Source organism: Pseudophryne corroboree, chromosome 7, assembly GCF_028390025.1.
Source record: "Pseudophryne corroboree isolate aPseCor3 chromosome 7, aPseCor3.hap2, whole genome shotgun sequence".
Lineage (NCBI taxonomy): Eukaryota > Metazoa > Chordata > Amphibia > Anura > Myobatrachidae > Pseudophryne > Pseudophryne corroboree.
This window is the reverse complement of record NC_086450.1, coordinates 114,383,811-114,409,098: the sequence shown is the minus strand read 5'-3', so window position 1 is coordinate 114,409,098 and position 25,288 is coordinate 114,383,811. Positions and strand designations below refer to the sequence as shown.

General features: G+C 45.2%; 1 protein-coding gene across 1 annotated transcript in view; it reads right to left on the bottom strand.

The window, feature by feature from the left end:
- The window catches only part of LRP2 (LDL receptor related protein 2), a 449,269-nt gene that overhangs the window by 171,193 nt on the left and 252,788 nt on the right, over positions 1 to 25,288 (bottom strand). The window contains exons 37-42 of the mRNA XM_063932587.1: positions 20,320 to 20,497; positions 18,920 to 19,133; positions 8,109 to 8,348; positions 6,180 to 6,368; positions 4,135 to 5,055; positions 2,158 to 2,323 (exon numbers count right to left, since the gene is read on the bottom strand). Of these exons, the coding sequence (XP_063788657.1) occupies positions 2,158 to 2,323; positions 4,135 to 5,055; positions 6,180 to 6,368; positions 8,109 to 8,348; positions 18,920 to 19,133; positions 20,320 to 20,497 (1,908 nt within the window). The remainder of the gene's footprint in view (positions 1 to 2,157; positions 2,324 to 4,134; positions 5,056 to 6,179; positions 6,369 to 8,108; positions 8,349 to 18,919; positions 19,134 to 20,319; positions 20,498 to 25,288) is intronic.

Sequence of the window (25,288 nt, the reverse complement as noted above, 5' to 3'; positions counted from 1 at the left end):
TCATTTCTCTAACATACAGTGATGTGCAAATTAGTTGGGACAAGCACGTTTTTCCCAGAATGGAAAAGGTATAAACTAGAAATAGCGCACGTGTTTGCTAAAATTTGAGTACAAAAAGTTGTAAAATTACGCCGCAGGCTCTTAGAAGTTGGCCGCAGAGCCAGGAGACCTCTGAAGAAACAACTTCTGACGGATGCCATGAGGAAAAAGGCTGATGTGGGCTAAGCAGCTCAAGAATTGGACAGCAGAGCACTGGAAGAAAGTGGTGTTCACAGATGAAAGTCACTTCGGGGTTCATGGGTACCGTGTCAACGTCGTCAGACGAAGTGTAGGAGAAGCACTATGTCAGGGACACATTGTCCAATCCCCAAAACACCCCTCAAAAGTAATGTTTTGAAGGTCTTTCACATCAAAAGGACCTGACAATCTAAAAACCAATTCAAAGAATGATGAACAGCGTCTAATATGCAGACATTTTAGAAGGATTTCTCACTCCTACACTAGCAAGCCAGTTCCCAAAGAAAATTTTTCGGTTTTAGGCTGGCATGGAAACTCACAAGACCTAAACCCGATTGAAAATCTGTGGGTTATAGTTAAGAAAAGGCTCTAAAAAAAAATTGCAATACCAAAAAGAAGCTGATTTTGGCTAAAAGTGAGGTGTGGTTTCACGATCAAGAATTGAACAATATGTGTGAAAAACTAGTTTTATCCATGCCAAACCGAGTGAACAGTGTATTAGACACTAAGGGGGACATTTACTAAGCAGTGATAAGAGCGGAGAAGTGAGCCAGTGAAGAAGTTGCCCCATCAACCAATCAGCAGCTCTGTATAATTTTATAGTATGCAAATTATAAATGTTACTTCAGTGCTGATTGGTTGCCGTGGGCAACTTCTCCACTGGCTCACTTCTCCGCTCTTATCACTGCTTAGTAAATGTCCCCCTTAGTGTCTAATACACTGTTCACTCGGTTTGGCATGGATAAAACTAGTTTTTCACACATATTGTTCAATTCTTGAACAATATGGGGTGGACACATTGAATACCCTAAGGGTGGACACATTGAATATTAAAATTAAGGTAAAAGTGTAGTATTTCATATATAATCAATAAATAAACAGATTGAATGGAAAATTTAGCTTGTCCCAACTAATTTGCACACCACTGTATGACAAGTACATAGAAATGTAACATACCAGTATCCACCAAAACAACTGCTCTATTGTACTTAATATTGTAGCTAATTATTATGCATCCTAAAATCAATTAACGGTGCAATAAACCTTGTCACTAGAGTGTTAAATGCAGACAGTTATCTGTTTATCAGAAAATAAATGATTAAGTTCTGCCTAGTCACGGACTTTCTAGGGGGCTAATTCAGACCTGATCGTAGCCGTGCAAAATTTTGCAAGGCTATGATCAGCCACCTTGACATGCGGGGCGACGCCCAGCACAGGGCTAGTCCGCCCCACATGTCTGGCTCTATCCCCCGCACAGGTACAAAAGCATCGCACGGCAGCGGTGCTTTTGTACCTGAAGACTAGCTCCCTACCAGCGCAGCTTCTGCACGCTGGCAGGGAGCTACCCGTCGGTCTCTAGTTCATAGTGGTCCGGGCACACCTGTGTTTTGCGCGGACCGCGCCCCCAACATGCCGATCCAATGCCGCCAGCCCGCCTCCCTGTCGCCCAGCGATCGCCTCTGCCTGTCAATCAGGCAGAGGCGATTGCAGGGCTGAGATGCCGATCGAATCTCTGGCATGCGCTAGCGCACTGCGGCACCTGCGGATGCGCAGTTCAGACCTGATCGTCCGCTGTGCGAAAACGCACAGCAGCGATCAGGTCTGAATTAGCCCCTAGGTGCGGACAAAAGAGAGACACAGTTACTATGTTGTTTAACATTCTCATTCTTTTGTAGCATGATAAGAAATAAGGGCATCAAAAAGGCTGGTCCTGTAGGAAGCTTAACTGGGGGCGGCAATGTGCGACTGTACAGACTGCGTACCTGGAGCATCCAAAGGATCACTGTAGCAGTGATACTGGCTGCGAGGTGCCGTTATAGACACCTCTGGAAGAGTGCCCCATTTGTTTGTTACAGACTTCTTCATCTGTTCAAAACTGCTCACTTGACACTTCATGGGGATAAAAGAAATTTGGCTTACCCTCTGCAAGGATCCAGCATGATGGCTCTGGGCCTTGGTACACGAGCAATCACAGTACGATCAGACCCGTTCAATGCCATAGAGCTAATGGTCTGGTTGAGGTAGTCACTGTAATAAACCCTTTTATGGATCCAGTCAAACGCTATCCCATCTGGAGCTCCTAAATCTATTGGATAAATCACACAACATGGAGATGTGGTGCTACTGATGTGTGACTAAAAGCTAAATGGCATTTTAGGTACACTTAACTGATGTGCAAAATGCTATATTAATTGTCCTGTGCCCTGATGGTATTTAAGCCCCAAACGTTTACCAAACAAAATACTTATAATAACTGAGTTAAAGCACACAGCAACACCCAGAACCCCAATTTAACTGAGAAAATAATCAACAACTTTTACTTACCCAGGGGGAGATTTATCAAACCTTCTGAAAAGGATCGGTGGTAGCATTACCTATAGCAACCAATCAGATTCTACCTATCATTTTCTCAATGCAGTCTACAAAATAACAACTAGAATATAATTGGTTTCTATTGGAGACACCTCCACTGGTCCTCTTCAGAAGGTTTGATATATCTACTCCCAAGTGGTTTGCAGGAAAGTAAACATCTCTCTGGGTTTCCCAGAACATAGAGCAAACATCTGTAACCACACTCTCATTTTGGGGCTGGTTCTAAATTGGCCGCAGCAGTAATATCGGATGCAGTGGAGCTATGTTTTGAGCCTGCATCTGAGTCGCAGCCCATATGCATACCGATTCTGTACTTACTGGTCCCAGGAATTGGAGGGGTGTTCCCGGATGGTGACTGGGAGGTAATAGGGCAGTGGCTAAAAAGACAAATGGAGCTGTTGCGTCTTATGTAAGTGTGAAGGACATGTTATGTGCCATAGAAAGCAGTTCCATATAAAGATGCTGAACAGCTCACAGAGGTGCCCATACTCCTGCCTATTAGGATAGTGCAAGTTTCCTTGGTGTGATGGATGGTATACCTCACCTCTTGCACATTTGGTTGTATGGGTTTACATCAGTGAATGACTTTGTAGCGCCGTTACCATAGAGACTTGTACGGAACTGTGGAAAAAAGGTGCAGCTGTGGCCTCATCTACATACAACTAAGAATCAACCCCTATGTCTCTTGTACAGGCCAAAATGTAAACACTGACATTTACAGATTAAGGGGTCTATTTACTAAACCTTGGATGGAGATAAAGTGCATGGAGATAAAGTACCAGCCAATCAGCTCCAAACTGCCACGTTACAGGCTGTGTTTGAAAAATGACAGTTAGGAGCTGATTGGCTGGTACTTTATCTCCATGCGCTTTATCTCCATCCAAGGTTTAGTGAATAGACCCCTAATTCAGTAGACAAACTTAGACAACTAACAAGTATTCTCATTTTATTCTAATGCCCCACTTCATCTGTACGTTAGACATGACAAAATGTAATCATTAAACAGACAAAAACAATATAGTACTACACAATGGGCCTTATTCAGGTCCCGACGCGTTTGGCAGTTTAGAGGGGGTGGCAAAATGGAGGCAAGTCGCCACTGTTGTGGGGGAGGGACAAGGCTAAGAATCTCAGTCCGAGGACTGATATTTCCTGGCCTCTAGGTAGGACTTGTGACGGTGGGCTTGGGCGATTCCATGGGTCACGCAGTTGGTTGATAGCTTCACAGATGATCCGATACTGCATCCAAGACACAGATCGGATCAGTAATGCAGCAGAAGGTGTGACGCTTCCTGCTGCATTACCATATTAGTGCTATCGCTACAGCGCTAGCACCTCCAATCACATCGGAATTAGAACCCATGTATGTTAACAAGAAAATCAAGAAAATCCTTCTAATTAAATATTTGAAGTAAATAAATAGCAGAGAAAGCCCAATCTATATATATATATATATATATATATATATATATATATATATATATATATTTTTTTTTTTTTTTTTTTTTTTTAAATATAGTATACCTGATGCCACAGTTGTGTGTTGAGTAATATCCAAGGGGCTGAAGTACCGAATTTGGCTACGTCCAGCTCCAGCACTCCGGGTATAGTACACCCTGTTATCTAAACTGTCATAATCCAGAGCCACTGACGTCCTAGGAACATTCACCCTGGGAAAAGGTGGACTGTGATTCTCTGGGTCCAAGAGTAAACTGTTAATGGATCCCTCAAGGGCATAGATCAAGTAGTCGTTTGTGGAAATCACACATCTTGTTCCATCACTTCCTAGTGCCCCAAAGGCACAACCGCACTTTCGTGTCTGCGTGCCAGGCAAAGCAAAGCAAAAATGTGAACACCCTCCATTATTCACCAGGCAAGGATTGTTGTTAATGTCCTGGGGTGAAACTGGCTGAAAACTTCTGTCAAACACGGTAACATCTCTAAGGAGATTAATATTGTCCCTGAGAACAGTTGGCTGCTCAGTGTTGCCAGGTTCCTTACTGGCTTTAAATACCTTTTTTAAGTTTCTATCCACCCAGATAATGTTGTTGTCAAAAACAGTAATTCCATAAGGCGTTGGATAACGGTTGCCGTATCGTACGATTTCTGTCTCACCGCCTTCTGGTCGAACTCTAGCAATCATATCCAAAGAGTCATCTACCCAATAAACATAACCATCCTTGCGGTCCACGGCTAATCCTCGCGGTGTAACAATACCCTCAGACACCAGAACTGTTCTGTTTGTACAATCCAGGAAGGCACGTTCAATTTTGGGATTTTGTCCATAATCTGCCCAAAACAGGTATCTGTTCTTGGGGTCTACCACAATATGCCTGGGCATATCCACCATAGTTTTCAGAAGGACACGGCGGTGGTATGAAATGTTGAGACGAACAACTTCGATGAAGGTTTCTGTCAGGAAAGCATTGGTGAAGTAGAGATTTCCTGCAAAGAAAATGGATAGCAAACTACTTTTATCGTTGTAGGATCACAAAACTGTCTAATGCTAAAATATGTCTTCAATTATGTAATATCTACAGTACAAGGTTTGAAATTCTCCCATCTGAATGAAAATAAACATACTCTATGGGGCAGATTTACCTCACCTTTATAGTGTACCTATCACTTACTTGGCCACAATACCAGTGGTGAATTGTATCTCACACATTGAAGGATGTATGATTTATTCATATTGGGGGTTATTCAGAGATGAACGCAGATCGCTGCATACGCAGCCACATTTGCGTTCATCTCTGCTGCGCTGTCAGGCCTTTTTTTTTGGGAGTGGCTGCGGCATGCGCCCGCCGCTGTCAATCACATTGGGATGCGCTAAATCTCCACAGTTGTGTCCACCACTTATTACAGAAAAGTAATTTAACGTAAGTATAAAAATCCAGTTATCACCTTATTACTATGATTCATTTAAGCCACAAAAGGCTAAACAAAGTAGTGTTACATGAAAACCCCCCAGAAAAGTTTATATTAGTAAGTGGAACTAAAGTGGTAGGGGCTGCTCTTTCCTGTGACCGCCAATGAGTTACATACAGGATTTTAAAGGTTAGGTTTATACTTTTGCAGACAACAACATTTTATTTGAAAAAAAAAATCCTTAAAGTGTCAAAAAGTGGAATGGGATAAAAGTCAATAAAATTGAATTTTAAGAAAACTCTCTGGAGCTGCAGAGATGTGCATCCTCTCCTGAGGACACTATTTTCTAAACTGCCTGTGGGAGAGGGCATAGAGGGGAGGAGCCAGCGCACCCAGTTGAAGAAATTTAAAGTGCACTGGCTCCTTTGTACCCCATCTATACCCCATCGTACTAGTTTCCCCAAATATCCCTTATGGATGCTAGAGAAATATATATATATATATATATATATATATATATATATATATATACAGCAACAATGTAGCATAAGTGCCACTCACAGGACTTTCATCCACTGTACACACACACACACACACACACACACACACACATACTAGCATTGCTCTTTTTGACTCTTTTTTTTTTTGCTTAACATTTTTGAACATATATCCAAACAAATGTAATATTATGTTTAAGCTACCTGCAACCCAGTCAACAGCAATCCCTCGGATCCCATTTCTCCCAATACCACTTGATATAACATTTCTTAAATAGGATCCATTGGGTTTCACACGCCGGATCCCATTGTAAGCTGCCACTGTACTGCTGAAGTCACACCAGTAAATGAAACCAGATGGCACGTGGACATCGACATGGAGAGCATTACGTCCTGTAGAAAACAAATGCAGAATTTATCTTCACATATGAATGTGTCTTTACATTTACACCATGATAGCACAATGCTTCCAATCATGCACACTGCAGCTCAGCTAGGTAGGTAAGGAGCTTAAACTAAAGCCACAGCGCTCTGATGGGACAGGTGGAGAAGGGGTGAAGTCATAATGTCAACAACCATAATAATGACACCACCATGGGGGAGGGGAAGGGGTTAGGGTTAGTTAGGCACTAGGGGGAGGCTTAGGTGTAGGGCTTAGGGATACAGGGAGAATAATCACCGGAATGTTGCTTGTCACGTGTCTGTGCCGGAAATGCTCAACACTTACTCGGCCGCAGCTGAAGGAACCGCTAGACTACCAGGGACGGTTTGTCAACATTCTATCATGTTGGCAGTGTCTATATGTGCAACTTCTTCCCCTTTCCTCTTTAGAGGTATTGCTAAATCTCCTCATAATGCCACAAGGTTGGAGTCTACAATACTACTATAAGATTAGACCCAGAGGTGTATTAAGAGAGGAGGGTCTTGTGTGCAGTCACCATCCGGACCCCTCCCCTCTAGCAAACATTTGCAGTGACTCTGAGCACTAGGTGGTGTGCAGGACTCCGGGAAAATGGCGCAGCGGCCATTTTCCCTACTGTGCATGTGCAAAATACCAGGAAAAAATTATCCATCTGCTATTTTCCTGGAGGTCTGCACAAGACCTAGGGCTCAGAGTCACTCTGGAGAGATAAATATTGAAAAAATGGTTTCAGGGTGTGTGGTGTGGGCCCTCTGTACCCAGGGGCCCATATGCCCGGCACACACTGCAGCCATTATCGAAACGCAACTGATTAGAAGAGACAGTTATCTTGAGACAAACAGCGCAATTGAGAATGTATGATTCTGGGTACCAATTGAGCCCTCTGACTCTAGCCCTATGATGCCACCCTTGTTATATAAAGTATCACCATCTGGTAACATAGAGAGGGCTCGAAATGTGGGATAGTGGGGAGCGAACTCTGTCCTAAAAGTTCCATCAGATTATGGTAATTGTTCCTTTTATAGTACATAGAGCTTATTCATGAATACAAAGTAAATTAACAGTTTGAAACGAAAGTACAATAAAAATAATAAAAGTTTACATTTACATATGTGTTACTGTACAGTAACATACACTTCAAAGTTTCTATAGAAATCTACCACAGACTCTCTCTAATAGTTACAGCAGAGATACTTTTAAATATATTAACTAAATCACTTAAGCAAGTCTGCAGGTAGCAGCACTATTGGGACAGGATACGGTTAGCATCCCGGCGAACAGTATGCCAGCGGTCATGTGACCAACGCTGGAATCCCGGCACTACTCAAAATCCCGGGGGGGGAGTTAGGGTTAGGCACTAGAGGGGAGGGGTTAGCCATAGCTGCCACCCCCTGTGTCCTAGCCCTAGCCGCCACCAGCCACTATCTTAGCCCTAGCCGTCACCCCAGGTGGGTTGGGGTTTGTTTAGGTTGCAGGGGAAGAGTAAAATCATTACCCTGTCCCCTGTCACCATTCTAAAGACCGGGATGCCGGTGTCGGTCATGTGACCGCTGGCCACATGTATCACACTCATTGAGACAATGCAGGTCACAGCCGATGTAGCTTGTTTACACCATATATTTGTCTTATCACTGTAACATTTATTTCTGCATTGTGAACCTGCAAATTACATCGAATATAACTACTAGTGTAAAGAAGACAGCAAGACCTACCGCGCCCGGCTATTGGCGTCATGGCTTCAGAGTGATCTGCGGATTCTAAGCTGAAGGCCTTGATTGCTGACAGCATGGACACTACTATGAAGGAGTTGTACGGGGTGCACGTCTTGTTGTCAGCGCTCAGGCTGAATCCAGTGGTGCAGGCACAAGAGAACTTGCCATCAGGCTTGGGCAGACACAGCTGCTCACAGCTGTCAGGATTATTGCTGCAGCCATTAGAAGAACCAGACGTTGCTGAGAAGGAAATAATATTAGTTCATGTTTTTTTCTGAAGACAACAAATATCAAATTCTACAACACAATCATTACAATCACCCTACGTTCTGTTGTAATATGATCACTATATACTAATAGAGAATCACTGACTCTGTTTCATATTTAGTGCATTGTACATTGATTACACCGGGCCTGATTCAGAGATGACACAAATCCTGATGCAACGCGATTCAGTACGCGGCGATCCTGTGAAAATATGCAAATGTCACAGCTGTGGGGATTTGTACTGAGAAGCCAAATTGCAGCACCATAAATCCTCTGCATGCGTACAGAGACACACTATCGGAAACACATCGGTTGCACCATCGATCATCTGAAGAACCCAATGGGTGCTCTGAATGTGCATCGTGAGTAAGCCACCTGAGCCATTGTAACTGCACACACAGATGCAGGCGTAGGCTGAGACACATCCCGCACCCGCTACATGCCTGCGCTGCGCCTGACTATCCAGCATCATTATCTCCCACAAACGCTTACTGACTGTCAGTCACTCTGCATACAAATCCTCACCACTACCGCCATCTGGACTCATGCGCAATGCAACACTGAAACATGTGCAGTGGAAAAACATCAGCATTGCATTCACCTCTGAATCACGCTCACAGTGATGTCACACAGATGTACCTGTCTCTTCCCTACATATGCTCTGTCATGCACTGTCATATTGTACAACATAGGAACAGCATATGAAGAAGAATGTAACAATGAAAATGCTAAAATGGTAGTAACATGAGCGCAAAAACAGTGAACACATGAAAAATGTTGTATACTATTTAAATAACGTACAATCTTGAATATATAGTCTTATATGTATATATATATATATATATACTGTATATACTAGATAGATAGATAGATAGATAGATAGATAGATAGATAGATAGATAGATAGATAGATAGATGCCCAGTTCAATTTCGGCACTCCCCGATTAGAATATCAACTGCCTGTGCGCCTTTGCTGTAAATGTAGCTATCACAGGTTCCAGACTGGCATGTCTAAAACTCAAGCAGGGCACTCCAGGACTCTGTTATATCTCCATAGTGCAATTTACACATAATACTTTACAGAGCCGGCCCTAACCAATATGATGCCCTAGGCAAGATTTTGGCTGGTGCCCCCTAGCACCCCCGCTGGTTCTGCCTCTGACCTTGCACCTCTTTCCCAGCACCATCACCCCTCACCCATAGCAGTCCTTGTACCCCCTATATTTTACATAGGAACAGTTCGCACATTTGACGCACAGCCCAAAAAGGGGTGTGTTTTTGCTGGCAAGGGGCATGGCCACACAATAGTAACCCCAATTCCAATTACGCCACACAGTACTGCAACTTTATTCACATTTTATCTTGCGATAATGTCCATAATTCATATTACATCCCACGGTAGTATCACTTTACCTTATAAACGTTACTCCTCACAGTAGAGCCCCTTATTCACATTACATCACACTGAATTGCTCCTTATTCACATTACACCACACCTTATTGCTCTTTATTCACATTAGACGACTCAGTAGTGCACTTTCTATATGCAACGCCACATAGTAGAGCACGTTATACACATAATGCCACACATTAGTAATGCATTTATACAAATTCCACACAGTAATGCCCCTTACACATATGAGACACATTAATGTCCTTATAAACATAATGCGCCTTACACATTATGACAACCTTTATAAATGCCCTTTTACACATAATGTCCCTTACACATATGGCGCACATTATTAATGCCATTATACACATAATGACACACATAGTGCCCGCTACACATTTGCTGCACATTATTAGTGCCCCTATACACATAATGACACACATACAGCAGTACCCTGTTACACATATGCCGCACATTATTAATGCCCTTATACACATGACACACATAGTGGCCCTTTACACATATGTTGCACATTATTAATGCATTTTTACATGACACACATAATGCTCCTTACACATATTCCGAACACTACTGAACAACCAACCCACTCACATGCACACAGCACTCACACTGCCACTAACACTGTGACCTCTGCCTCTGCTTAGATACAGATGTGTCCTCACAAATCTTGCATCAATGCTAATGTCGGGCACCTTTTTTTTAATGAAAATGCATCTTATTTGCATTGCTATGTGGCTAGGATGCACAAGCAGCTTCTGGCGATTAAACTGATATGCAGCATGCCGATATACTGTGTGAGACTGTGGCTGTATCTGCATATGAAATGCTACATACAGAATATAGGCATGCCGCATATCATTTTAATCAGCAGAAGCTGCTGATGCCCCTAGGCATATCAAATGCCCTAGGCAATTGCCTAGTTTGCCTATGCCTATGGCCGGCTCTGATACTTTATATATTCCACATGGTGTCCATGCGGCGTTTCCGGGACACACAGGGCCCCTTCATTAGGACAGTGGTAATATGTGATACAATAAATAAGAAGACAAAAATAAGAATTTACTTACCGATAATTCTATTTCTCGGAGTCCGTAGTGGATGCTGGGGTTCCTGAAAGGACCATGGGGAATAGCGGCTCCGCAGGAGACAGGGCACAAAAGTAAAGCTTTTACAGGTCAGGTGGTGTGTACTGGCTCCTCCCCCCATGACCCTCCTCCAGACTCCAGTTAGGTACTGTGCCCGGACGAGCGTACACAATAAGGGAGGATTTTGAATCCCGGGTAAGACTCATACCAGCCACACCAATCACACCGTACAACTTGTGATCTAAACCCAGTTAACAGTATGATAACAGAGGAGCCTCTGAAAGATGGCTTCCTAAACAATAACCCGAATTAGTTAACAATAACTATGTACAAGTATTGCAGATAATCCGCACTTGGGATGGGCGCCCAGCATCCACTACGGACTCCGAGAAATAGAATTATCGGTAAGTAAATTCTTATTTTCTCTATCGTCCTAAGTGGATGCTGGGGTTCCTGAAAGGACCATGGGGATTATACCAAAGCTCCCAAACGGGCGGGAGAGTGCGGATGACTCTGCAGCACCGAATGAGAGAACTCCAGGTCCTCCTATGCCAGGGTATCAAATTTGTAAAAATTTACAAACGTGTTCTCCCCTGACCACGTAGCTGCTCGGCAGAGTTGTAATGCCGAGACCCCTCGGGCAGCCGCCCAAGATGAGCCCACCTTCCTTGCGGAATGGGCCTTAACAGATTTAGGCTGTGGCAGGCCTGCCACAGAATGTACAAGTTGAATTTTGTTACAAATCCAACGAGCAATCGACTGCTTAGAAGCAGGTGCACCCAACTTGTTGGGTGCATACAGTATAAACAGCGAGTCAGATTTTCTGACTCCAGCCGTCCTTTAAATGTATATTTTTAAGGCTCTGACAACGTCCAACAACTTGGAGTCCTTCAAGTCGTCTGTAGCCGCAGGCACTACAATAGGCTGGTTCAGGTGAAACGCTGATACCACCTTAGGGAGAAAATGCGGACGCGTCCGCAGCTCTGCCCTATGTCGAATGGAAAATTAAATAAGGGCTTTTATAAAACAAAGCCGCCAGTTCAGATACTCTCCCGGCCGAAGCCAGGGCCAGTAACATAGTCACTTTCCATGTGAGATATTTCAAATCCACATTCTTTAGTGGTTCAAACCAATTGGATTTGAGGAAATCTAAAACTACATTTAGATCCCACGGTGCCACCTTAGGCACCACAGGAGGCTGTATATGCAGTACTCCTTTGATAAAAATCTGGACCTCAGGGACTGAGGCCAATTCTTTTTGGAAGAATATTGATAGGGCCGAAATTTGAACCTTAATAGATCCCAATTTGAGACCCATAGACAATCCTGATTGCAGGAAATGTAGGAAAACGACCCAGTTGAAATTCCTCCATCGGAGCACTCCGCTGCTCGCACCACGCAACATATTTTCGCCAAATACGGCGATAATGCTTCGCGGTGACTTCCTTCCTTGCCTTTATCAAGGTAGGAATGACTTCTTCTGGAATGCCTTTTCCTTTTAGGATCTGGCATTCAAACGCCATGCCGTCAAACGCAGCCGCGGTAAGTCTTGAAAAAGACAAGGACCCTGCTGAAGCAGGTCCCTTCTCAGAAGTAGAGGCCACGGATCGTCCGTGACCATCTCTTGAAGTTCCGGGTACCAAGTCCTTCTTGGCCAATCCGGAGCCACTAGTCTTACTCCTCTTTGCCGTATAATCCTCAATACCTTTGGTATGAGAGGCAGAGGAGGAAACACATATACCGACTGGTACACCCAAGGTGTTACCAGCGCGTCCACAGCTATTGCCTGCGGATCTCTTGACCTGGCGCAATACCTGTCCAGTGTTTTGTTGAGGCGAGACGCCATCATGTCCACCATTGGTTTTACCCAACGGTTTAATAGCATGTGGAAAACTTCTGGATGAAGTACCCACTCTCCCGGGTGAAGGTCGTGTCTGCTGAGGAAGTCTGCTTCCCAGTTGTCCACGCCCGGGATGAATACTGCTGACAGTGCTATCACGTGATTCTCCGCCCAGCGAAGGATCCTGGCAGCTTCTGCCATTGCCCTCCTGCTTCTTGTGCCGCCCTGTCTGTTTACATGGGCGACTGCCGTGATGTTGTCCGACTGGATCAACACCGGTCTTCCTTGAAGCAGAGGTTCCGCCTGGCTTAGAGCATTGTAGATTGCTCTTAGTTCCAGAATGCTTATGTGAAGAGACTTTTTCAGGCTCGACCACACTCCCTGGAAATTTCTTCCCTGTGTGACTGCTCCCCAGCCTCTCAGGCTGGCATCCGTGGTCACCAGGATCCAATCCTGCATGCCGAATCTGCGGCCCTCCAATAGATGAGCCTCCTGCAACCACCACAGAAGGGATACCCTTGTCCTCGGCGACAGGGTTATCCGCAGGTGCATCTGAAGATGCGACCCTGACCATTTGTCCAACAGATCCCTTTGCATGGAATCTGCCGAAAGGGATTGCTTCGTAAGAAGCTACCATTTTTTCCCAGGACTCTTGTGCATTGATGTACAGACACCTTTCCTGGTTTTAGGAGGTTCCTGACCAGGTCAGATAACTCCTTGGCTTTTTCTTCGGGAAGAAAAACCTTTTTCTGAACTGTGTCCAGAATCATCCCCAGGAACAGCAGACGAGTTGTCGGCATTAATTGGGATTTTGGAATATTCAGAATCCATCCGTGCTGCTTTAGCACCTCTTGAGATAGTGCTAAACCCATCTCTAGCTGTTCTCTGGACCTTGCCCTTATTAGGAGATCGTCCAAGTATGGGATAATTAATACGCCTTTTCTTCGAAGAAGAAATATTATCTCGGCCATTACCTTTGTAAAGACCCGAGGTGCCGTGGACAAACCAAACGGCAGCGTCTGAAACTGATAGTGACAGTTTTGTACAACGAACCTGAGGTACCCCTGGTGTGAGGGGTAATTTGAACGTGGAGATACGCATCCTTGATGTCCAAGGATACCATAAAGTCCCCTTCTTCCAGGTTCGCTATCACTGCTCTGAGTGACTCCATCTTGAACTTGAACTTCTTTATGTACAGGTTCAAGGACTTCAGATTTAGAATAGGCCTTACCGAGCCATCCGGCTTCGGTACCACAAAAAGAGTGGAATAATACCCCTTCCCTTGTTGTAGAAGAGGTACCTTGACTATCACCTGCTGAGAATACAGCTTGTGAATGGCTTCCAAAACCGTCTCCCTTTCTGAGGGGGACGTTGGTAAAGCAGACTTCAGGAAACGGCGAGGTGGCTCTGTCTCTAATTTCAACCTGTACCCCTGAGATATTATCTGCAGGATCCAGGGATTTACCTGCGAGTGAGCCCACTGCGCGCTGTAATTCTTGAGACGACTGCCTACCGCCCCCGAGTCCGCTTGCGAAGCCCCAGCGTCATGCTGAGGCTTTTGTAGAAGCCGGGGAGGGCTTCTGTTCCTGGGAAGGAGCTGCCTGTTGCTGTCTCTTCCCTCGTCCTCTGCCTCGTCGCAGATATGAATAGCCCTTTGCTCTCTTATTTTTAAAGGAACGAAAGGGCTGCGGTTGAAAGGTCGGTGCCTTTTTCTGTTGGGGAGTGACTTGAGGTAGAAAGGTGGATTTCCCGGCCGTAGCCGTGGCCACCAAATCCGATAGACCGACCCCAAATAACTCCTCTACGCATCGCCTGTCCACTGTCGTGTCCATAAAGCTCTTCTGGCCGAAATGGACATAGCACTTACCCGTGATGCCAGTGTGCAGATATCTCTCTGTGCATCACGCATATAAAGAAATGCATCCTTTATTTGTTCTAACGACAGTAAAATATTGTCCCTGTCCAGGGTATCAAGATTTTCGATCAGGGACTCTGACCAAACTACCCCAGCACTGCACATCCAGGCAGTCGCAATAGCTGGTCGTAGTATAACACCTGCATGTGTGTATATACCTTTTTGGATATTTTCCATCCTCCTATCTGATGGATCTTTAAGTGCGGCCGTCTCAGGAGAGGGTAACGCCACTTGTTTTGATAAGCGTGTTAGCGCTTTGTCCACCCTAGGAGGTGTTTCCCAGCGCTCCCTAACCTCTGGCGGGAAAGGGTATAAAGCCAATAACTTCTTTGAAATTAGCAGTTTTTTATCGGGGCACCCCACGCTTCATCACACACGTCATTTAATTCTTCTGATTCGGTAAAAACTACTGGTAGTTTTTTCACACCCCACATAATACCCTGTTTAGTGGTACCTGTAGTATCAGCTAAATGTAACATCTCCTTTATTGCCAAAATCATATAACGTGTGGCCCTACTGGAAAATACGGTTGATTCGTCACCTTCACCACCGGAATCAGTGCCTGTGTCTGGGTCTGTGTCGACCGACTGAGGCAAGGGGCGTTTTACAGCCCCTGACGGTGTTTGAGGCGCCTGGACAGGCACTAATTGAGTGTCCGGCCGCCTCATGTCGGCAAACGACTGCTTAAGCGAGTTGACGCTATCCCGTAATTCCACAAATAAAGGCATCCATTCTGGTGTCGACCCCCTAGGAGGTGACATCCTCATATTTGGCAATTGCTCCGCCTCCACACCAATAACGTCCTCATACATGTCGACACACACGTACCGACACACAGCAGACACACAGGGAATGCTCTATACGAAGACAGGACCCACTAGCCCTTTGGGGAGACAGAGGGAGAGTCTGCCAGCACACACCAAAAAGCGCTATATATGACAGGGATAGCCTTATGATTAAGTGCTCCCTTATAGCTGCTTTTATATTAATATATTGCCATTTATTTTGCCCCCCCTCTCTGTTATACCCTGTTTCTGTAGTGCAGTGCAGGGGAGAGACCTGGGAGCCTTCCTGACCAGCGGAGCTGTGACAGAAAATGGCGCCGTGTGCTGAGGAGATAGGCCCCGCCCCTTTTTCGGCGGGCTCGTCTCCCGCTATTTAGTACATTTAGGCAGGGGTAAATATCTCCATATAGCCTCTGGGGCTATATGTGAGGTATTTTTAGCCTTTTTAAAGGTTTTCATTTGCCTCCCAGGGCGCCCCCCTCCCAGCGCCCTGCACCCTCAGTGACTGCCGTGTGAAGTGTGCTGAGAGGAAAATGGCGCACAGCTGCAGTGCTGTGCGCTACCTTAAGAAGACTGCAGGAGTCTTCAGCCGCCGATTCTGGACCTCTTCTTGCTTCAGCATCTGTGAGGGGGCCGGCGGCGTGGCTCCGGTGACCATCCAGGCTGTACCTGTGATCGTCCCTCTGGAGCTTCATGTCCAGTAGCCAAGAAGCCAATCCATCCTGCACGCAGGTGAGTTCACTTCTTCTCCCCTCTGTCCCTCGTTGCAGTGATCCTGTTGCCAGCAGGAATCACTGTAAAATAAAAAACCTAAGCTAAACTCTCTAAGCAGCTCTTTATGAGAGCCACCTAGAATTGCACCCTTCTCGGCCGGGCACAAAAATCTAACTGGAGTCTGGAGGAGGGTCATGGGGGGAGGAGCCAGTACACACCACCTGACCTGTAAAAGCTTTACTTTTGTGCCCTGTCTCCTGCGGAGCCGCTATTCCCCATGGTCCTTTCAGGAACCCCAGCATCCACTTAGGACGATAGAGAAACTTTTTATTCATTGAATCACATACGTATTACCACAGTCCTAAGGAATGGGCCCTGTGTGTCCCGAAACATCTCAAATGTCTAATCCTAATGTGTCTCTTGGTTTTCTTTCAGGTATTAGTGCAGCAATTATAATTCTCAGAAGTCTACTCCTGACATGTGTCCTGGTCTCCATTCAGGACATTCATCACCTGAAAGGAGACAATGGGGCTAATTCAGACCTGATCGCTTGCTAGGGTTTTTTTTTGCAGTCCTGCGTTCGCATAGTCGCTGCCTATAAGGGAGTGTATTTTCGCTTTACAAGTGTGCGAACACATGTGTAGCAGAGCTGTGCAAACAGATTTTGTGCAGTCTCTGAGTAGCCCAGGACTTACTCAGCCGCTGCGAACACTTCAACCTGTTCGGGACCGGAATTGACGTCAGGAACCCTCCCTGCAAACACTTGGACACGCCTGTGTTTTTCCAAACACTCCCTGAAAATGGTCAGTTGCCGCCCACAAACATCTTCTTCCTGTCAATCTCCTTGCGAATACACGTGTAGCAGAGCTGTACAAACAGATTTTGTGCAGTCTCTGAGTAGCCCAGGACTTACTCAGCCGCTGCGAACACTTCAACCTGTTCGGGACCAAAATTGACGCCAGGAACCCTCCCTGCAAAGGCTTGGACACGCCTGCGTTTTTCCAAACACTCCCTGAAAATGGTCAGTTGCCACCCACAAACGCCTTCTTCCTGTCAATCTCCTTGCGAACGCACGTGCGAATGGATTCTTCGCACAAACCCATCGCTGAGCGGCAATCCGCTTTGTACCCGTGTGACGCGCATTGCGGTGCATACGCTGTACGAAAACGCAGCCTAGCGATCAGGTCTGAATTAGGCCCAAGAACACATATCAGGAGTAGACTTCTAAGAAATATAATTGCTGCACTAATACCTGAAACAAAACCAGGAGACACATTAAGAATAAACATTTAAGAACTACAGTATACACATCCCCGAAGAAGTCAATATTGTCGAAAAGTGCTGGGTGCATAGCGTTGGACTGATCTCTAGTAGGAAGGTTCATTGCTTCCAAGAGCTCAGACCCTGGAAAGGGTAAAGATATCTAAAGGCATAACATCTGCCCCAAAGTGCGGTCATATCAGCAAGATTATGTGTCATGTAAAGATGATTAGTATTATCAATTTTAATAAATTGATAATACTAAAACGGACACTAACTGATGAATATGGTGGACATTATCATTGGATATTAATCATTGATAAAGGTTGGCACGCCCTGGGAAAACATTATATTGACCATTCTACTGGGTCCTCTGGCAACAAAGGACCATCCCTAGCAGCACTGAATGAAATTAATTCTGATTTTATTTGTATATTGTGGATTCATTATAATTATAATTAGCGCATATGTAAGTTTTTGTAATGTGTACAATATATATATATAATATATATATATATATATATATATACATACATACTGTTGAAATCCACAGACCACTGCTCTCTCTTCCATGCTCGTTTTCTTTCTCTCTCCTCCTATTTCCCCTGTTATCTCTCTCGATTCCCCAACACAGCTCTCTACAAACAAGACACTAAGGGATCTGTTTACTAAGCCTTGGATGGAGATAAGGTGGACCGAGTTAAGGTACCAGCCAATCAGCTCATAACTGTCATTTTTCAAACCCTGCCTGAAACATGGCAGTTAGGAACTGATTGGCTGGTACTTTATCTCCGTCCATTTTATCTCCATCCAGGGCTTAGTAAATAGACCCCTAAGTCACCACACAGAGCACACGAATTCCATGGCAACGAATAGATACGTTTTACTACTTTTATAATTTCTAGGTGAATGATGTCATCTTGTTAGCTCAATTATTTACCAACCAAGGGGCCTATTTATTGAGCCTTGGAGAGAGATAAAATGATCAGAGATAAAGTACCAGTCAATCAGCTTCTAATTGCCATGTTACAGTGTTTAAAAAATGACAGGAGCTGGTTGGCTGGTACTTTATCTCTGTCCACTTTATCTCCGTCCAAGGCTTAGAAAATAGACCCCCAGGTGCATTAGTACATTCGTCTCTTCCATAAGGTTAAGTCCATCAGATCTACCACAGGGACCTCTTCATCACCTCCCAAATGATATCCACTGGAGAAACCACTTACCCAGGTATCCAAAATATTCCTCTGCAACCTACAGTAGGTCATGTTCCTCTGAACATACAGTACACATCTAAGTGTGGAAAGGTGAGTACTCACCCAAAAAAATCCTAGGCACCAAAATCAGAGTCATCCCACTTATGTATGTAGAGTGGTCAAGTGAGACATCCTAACATAATGTTGTTAAATATAAAATATAATTTCAAAAATGGTTAGGGCAGTTCCAGTCCACCAATTTCACCCACCCTTTTGGCCAAAATAAAATGGGATATTATTGCATATTTTAATAGAGTCTTTAAAACAAAGATACTTACTGTCTCTGTAGTGGACACGTAGACACTTAAGCCCTGAAATATTGTCTCTCAGCACAACTCTGTTTGACCCTGTGGACTTATCCACCCTCTCAATGGCTTCATAGTCACGATCCGTATAATACAGGAAGTTCTCATGGACGGCTATTCCCCAGGGGTGCGAGAGGTGCTGCACCACAGTAATCCGGTTTCTACCATCCACATTTGCTCTTTCAATCTAAAAGGTGAGTTGCAGTTTTATAACAAAATTTAATGTACCTGCTTTAAAAAGTGTCTAATAATAATTACATGTTTATACAAATAAGCTTAAAAAAGAGTTAACATTGCCTGATTTAATAGCACAGTACCTTCTGCACATGCAATTCGTTATATACGTTTTTCTTTCCCATTTTATTTGTCCCATTTACAGTCTACCATTTGCCTGATAGCCTGATACTGTATGTAACGAAATATAGGAGAAGGATTCAACTCATAATAGTAGCTAAGGAGTAAATGGTTCATTCAATGTGATGTCTATGGGCGTAATTAAAAATAAATTACAACGGTTTTGGTATTTTTTATCATCCAAAAACACAAACTTTACTACCCACTATCAGGGTCAGACTGTTACACAGGGGTACAGGATATGCCCGGTGAGCAAGCTATACTGCCAGAAGGCCCACCCCCTCCTCCAGGGATCAGGTTCGAGACTGTGCACTAGAATTATACATTATACATATATTACATTACATTATACTGCACAGGACTATGGTGTAGTTTCTACAGTGCTATGTTGTTATTAATCTGTTACATTATCATGCATGGACTAGCAGTATATACTATATATACAGAAGCGTCGTCTGCCCCTTTACACCCGGTGCGGCAGGTTAAAAAGGGGGCATGGCTTCGTGGACCGTGTGTGGCTTCACGGGATGTGGGCGTGGATTTGCGGGATGTGGGCGTGGCTATCCGTCCCGACCCCGTTTTCTTCATGCCGGGGGTCCTGGAGGAGCGGGCTGCCTCGGGAGGGTTCTTGCTGCAGTGCCGGTTTCTGCTCAGTGACAGGAGCCGGGTTGCTGCACTGTAATGTTACAGTGCAGCACCTTACAGTGCAGCACCTGGCTCCTGTCACTGAGCAGGAGCCGTCGCTTTGGTGTCACCCCTCTTCGGGTGACACCCAGGTGCGGGCTGCACCCCCCGCACCCCTCTTCTGACTCCAGTGCATTTATATACATATCTGAATCAAGGGACAAAGACAATGCACTATCTAACTGTTAGCCAAGCCTTTATGGTGGCTAGCCAAGTGCAATCATACCCCAGTCCGACACTGCCCACAATTCCAACTTTCATGTGTCTTTTCCTCCCGCCTTCCAAAAAAGCAAGACACTGGGATATATACAGATATTTAGAAATGTGATTATTACCACTCCACTGCCAGTAACTGCCCAGTAAAGTTTTTGCTCAGCGATGTCAATGGTGATAAACTCAACATGGTCAAGACCATTATTGAGTAAGATCACTGAATTTGTTCCATCCATATCAGCACTGGCAATCTTTGGCGGTACTCCACCTTCCGTCCCTTGATCAGTCCAATACATCTTTCTATAAAGAAAATGATAGGTTTGTAAAACACAAATGGTGTATGTCATTGATTCTGTAGCATAATAATGCAACACATGCATATGAACGTAATTGTTTTCCTAAAGCCACTGAGAAGAGCACTGCTACAAAAGATAATAGTAGGAGCAATTCTGAGGGAACCATGACAATGCAGAGGCGTTTAGATATTAAGCTCCAAATTGTATTTAAAAGAAACCCCTGTTTAGAAAATCCCATATCCCAAACATTCTGGATAATGTATATAGTTTAGAAACAAAGGGGCAGATGTATTAAACCTGGAGAAGTGATAAAGCAGTGATAAAGAAGTGATACGTGGAAGGTGATAACGCATCAGCCAATCATTACGGGTTAAAAAAATAAGAATTTACTCACCGGTAATTCTATTTCTCGTAGTCCGTAGTGGATGCTGGGAACTCCGTAAGGACCATGGGGAATAGCGGGCTCCGAAGGAGGCTGGGCACTCTAGAAAGATCTTAGACTACCTGGTGTGCACTGGCTCCTCCCACTATGACCCTCCTCCAAGCCTCAGTTAGGTACTGTGCCCGGACGAGCGTACACAATAAGGAAGGATTTTGAATCCCGGGTAAGACTCATACCAGCCACACCAATCACACCGTACAACTCGTGATATGAAACACAGTTAACAGTATGAAACAATAGAGCCTCTCAACAGATGGCTCAACAATAACCCGATTTAGTTAACAATAACTATGTACAAGTAATGCAGATAAACCGCACTTGGGATGGGCGCCCAGCATCCACTACGGACTACGAGAAATAGAATTACCGGTGAGTAAATTCTTATTTTCTCTAACGTCCTAGTGGATGCTGGGAACTCCGTAAGGACCATGGGGATTATACCAAAGCTCCCAAACGGGCGGGAGAGTGCGGATGACTCTGCAGCACCGAATGAGAGAACTCCAGGTCCTCCTCAGCCAGGGTATCAAATTTGTAGAATTTTGCAAACGTGTTTGCCCCTGACCAAGTAGCTGCTCGGCAAAGTTGTAAAGCCGAGACCCCTCGGGCAGCCGCCCAAGATGAGCCCACCTTCCTTGTGGAATGGGCATTGACAGATTTTGGCTGTGGCAGGCCTGCCACAGTATGTGCAAGCTGAATTGTACTACAAATCCAACGAGCAATAGTCTGCTTAGAAGCAGGAGCACCCAGCTTGTTGGGTGCATATAGGATAAACAGCGAGTCAGATTTTCTGACTCCAGCCGTCCTGGAAACATATATTTTCAGGGCCCTGACAACGTCTAGCAACTTGGAGTCCTCCAAATCCTTAGTAGCCGCAGGCACCACAATAGACTGGTTCAGGTGAAACGCTGACACCACCTTAGGGAGAAACTGGGGACGAGTCCTCAATTCTGCCCTATCCATATGGAAAATCAAATAAGGGCTTTTACAAGACAAAGCCGCCAATTCTGATACTCGCCTGGCAGAAGCCAAGGCCAATAACATAACCACCTTCCATGTGAGATATTTCAGATCCACGGTTTTTAGTGGTTCAAACCAAAGTGATTTTAAGAAAACTCAACACCACGTTGAGATCCCAAGGTGCCACAGGAGGCACAAACGGGGGCTGACTATGCAGCACTCCTTTTATAAATGTCTGAACTTCAGGTACTGAAGCTAGTTCTTTTTTGAAAGAAAATCGACAGAGCCGAGATCTGTACCTTAATGGAACCCAATTTAAGGCCCATAGTCACTCCTGCTTGCAGGAAATGCAGAAATCGACCTAGTTGAAATTCCTCTGTTGGGGCCCTTTCGGCCTCACACCATGCAACATATTTTCGCCATATGCGGTGATAATGAGTTGCTGTAACCTCTTTCCTGGCTTTAGTAAGCGTAGGAATTACTTCCTCCGGAATACCCTTTTCCTTCAGGATCCGGCGTTCAACCGCCATGCCGTCAAACGCAGCCGCGGTAAGTCTTGGAACAGACAGGGCCCCTGCTGCCGCAGGTCCTGACTGAGTGGCAGAGGCCATGGGTCCTCTGATATAAATTCTTGAAGTTCTGGGTACCAAGCTCTTCTTGGCCATCCACGAGTATCGTTCTTACTCCTCGCCTTCTTATTATTCTCAGTACCTTTGGTATGAGAGGCAGAGGGGAGAACACCTAAACCGACTGGTACACCCACGGTGTTACCAGAGCGTCCATAGCTATCGCCTGAGGGTCCCTTGACCTGGAGCAATATCTTTTATAGCTTTTTGTTAAGGCGGGACGCCATCATGTCCACCTGTGGCCTTTCCCAATGGTGTACAATCCTATTGGAAGACTTCTGGAGGAAGTCCCCATTCTCCCGGGTGGAGGTCGTGTCTGTTGAGAAGATCTGCTTCCCAGTTGTCCACTCCGGGAATGAACACTGCTGACAGTGCTAACACATGATTTTCCGCCTATCGGAGAATCCTTGTGGCTTCTGCCATCGCCATCCTGCTTCTTGTGCCGCCCCGTTGATTACATGGGCGACTGCCGTGATGTTGTCTGATTGGATCAGTACCGGCTGGTTTTGAAGCAGAGGCCTTGCTGGCCTCAGGGCATTGTAAATGGCCCTCAGATCCAGAATATTTATGTGTAGGGAAATAACCTGACTTGACCAAAGTCCCTGGAAGTTTCTTCCCTATGTGACTGCCCCCCAGCCTCAAAGGCTGGAATCCATGGTCACTAGGACCTAGTCCTGTATGCCGAACCTGCGGCCCTCTTGAAGATGGGCACTCTGCAGCCACCACAGTAGAGATACCCTGGTCCTTGGAGACAGGGTTATCAGCCTATGCATCGGAAGATGCGATCCGGACCACTTGTCCAACAGGTCCCTCTGAAAAGTTCTTGTATGGAACCTGCCTAATGGGATTGCTTCGTAAGAAGCTACCATTTTTCCCAGGACTCGCGTGCAATGATGCACCGCTACCTATTTTGGTTTCAGGAGGTCTCTGACTAGAGATGACAACTCCTTGGCTTTCTCCTCCGGGAGAAACACTATTTCTGGTTTATGTCCAGAACCATCCCCAGGAACAGTAGACGTGTCATAGGAACCAGCTGTGACTTTGGACTGTTTAGAATCCACCTATGCTGTTGTAGCACTTTCCAAAATAGTGCTACCCCGACTACCAACTGCTCCTTGGACCTCGCCCTTATAACGAGATTGTCCAATTACGGGATAATTACAACTCCCTTTTTTTTTTGAAGGAGTATCATCATTTCGGCCATTACCTTGATAAAACACCCTCGGTGCCATGTACATTCCAAACGGCAGTGTCTGGACTTGGTAATGGTAATCCTGTACCACAAATCTGAGGTACTCCTGGCGAGGATGGTAAATGGGGACATGCAGGAAAGCATCCTTGATGTCCCGGGATACCATGTAATCCCCCTCGTCCAGGCTTGTAATAACCGCCCTGAGCGATTCCATCTTGAACTTGAATTTTTTTATGTTCAAGGATTTTAAATATAAAATGGGTCACACCGAACCATGCGGTTTCGGTACCCCAACCCGTGTGGAATAGTAACCCCGTCCTTGTTGAAGTAGGGGCACCTTGAGTATTACCTGCTGGGAATACCGCTTATTAATTGCCTCTAGCACAGCCTCCCTGCTTGAGGGAGTTGTCAGCAAGGCATATTTTAGGAAACGGCTGGGGGGAGACTTCTCTAATTCCAGCTTGTACCCCTGAAATACTACTTGGAAGAAACAGGGATCCACCTGTGAGCGAGCCCACTAATTGCTGAAATTTTTGAGGCGGCCCCCCACCGTACCTGGCTACACCTGTGGAGCACCCGCGTCATGGTGTGTACTCACAGGAGGCGGGGGAAGAATCTTGATTCTGGGAACAGGCTGACTGGTGCAGCTTTTTCCCTCTACCCTTGTCTCTGTACAGAAAGGAAGCGCCATTTGACCCGCTTGCTTTTCTGAAGCCGAAAGGACTGTACCTTTTTCTGTGAGGAAACCTGAGGTAAAATTATTTCTTCCCAGCAGTTGCTGTGGATACGAGGTCCCAGAGACCATCCCCAAATAATTCCTCACTCTTATAAGGCTCTCTATGCGCTTTTTAAGTCCGCATCACCTGTCCAGTGACAGGTCTCTAATACCCTCCTGACAGAATGGACATTACATTTATTTTGGATGCCAGCCGGCAAAATATCCCTCTGTGCATCCCCCATATATAAGACAACGTCTTTAATATGTTTTTATGTTTGCCAACTATTATCCCTGTTTGACAGGGTCACCAACCACGCTGCAGCAGCACTATCTGCAGGTCTCAGTCTAGTACCTGAGTGTGTAAATACAGACTTCAGGATAGCCTCCTGTTTTTTTTTTTTTTTTTTATCAACAGGTACCTATTAAAGTGGCCGTATCCTAAGACGGCAGTGCCACCTTTTTTGACAAACGTGTGAGCGCCTTATCCACCCTAGGGGATATCTCCCAGCGTAACTTATCCTCCTGGCGGGAAAGGGTACGCCATCAGTAACTTTTTATAAATTACCAGTTTCTTAACGGGGGAACCCACGCTTTTCACACACTTCATTTATTCATCTGATGGGGGAACAAAACACTGCCTGTTTTTTCTCCCCAAACCTAAAACCCATTTATAGAGGTTAAAGTCAGAAATGTATAACACATTTTTTATTGCCGGGATCAAGTCACGGATTGGATTGTGTATATGTCTCCACCTTGTCGACACTGGAGTCAGACTCCGTGTCGACATCTGTGTCTGCCATCTGAGAGAGCGGGCGTTTTTGAGCCCCTGATGGCCTTTGAGACGCCTGGGCAGGCGCGGG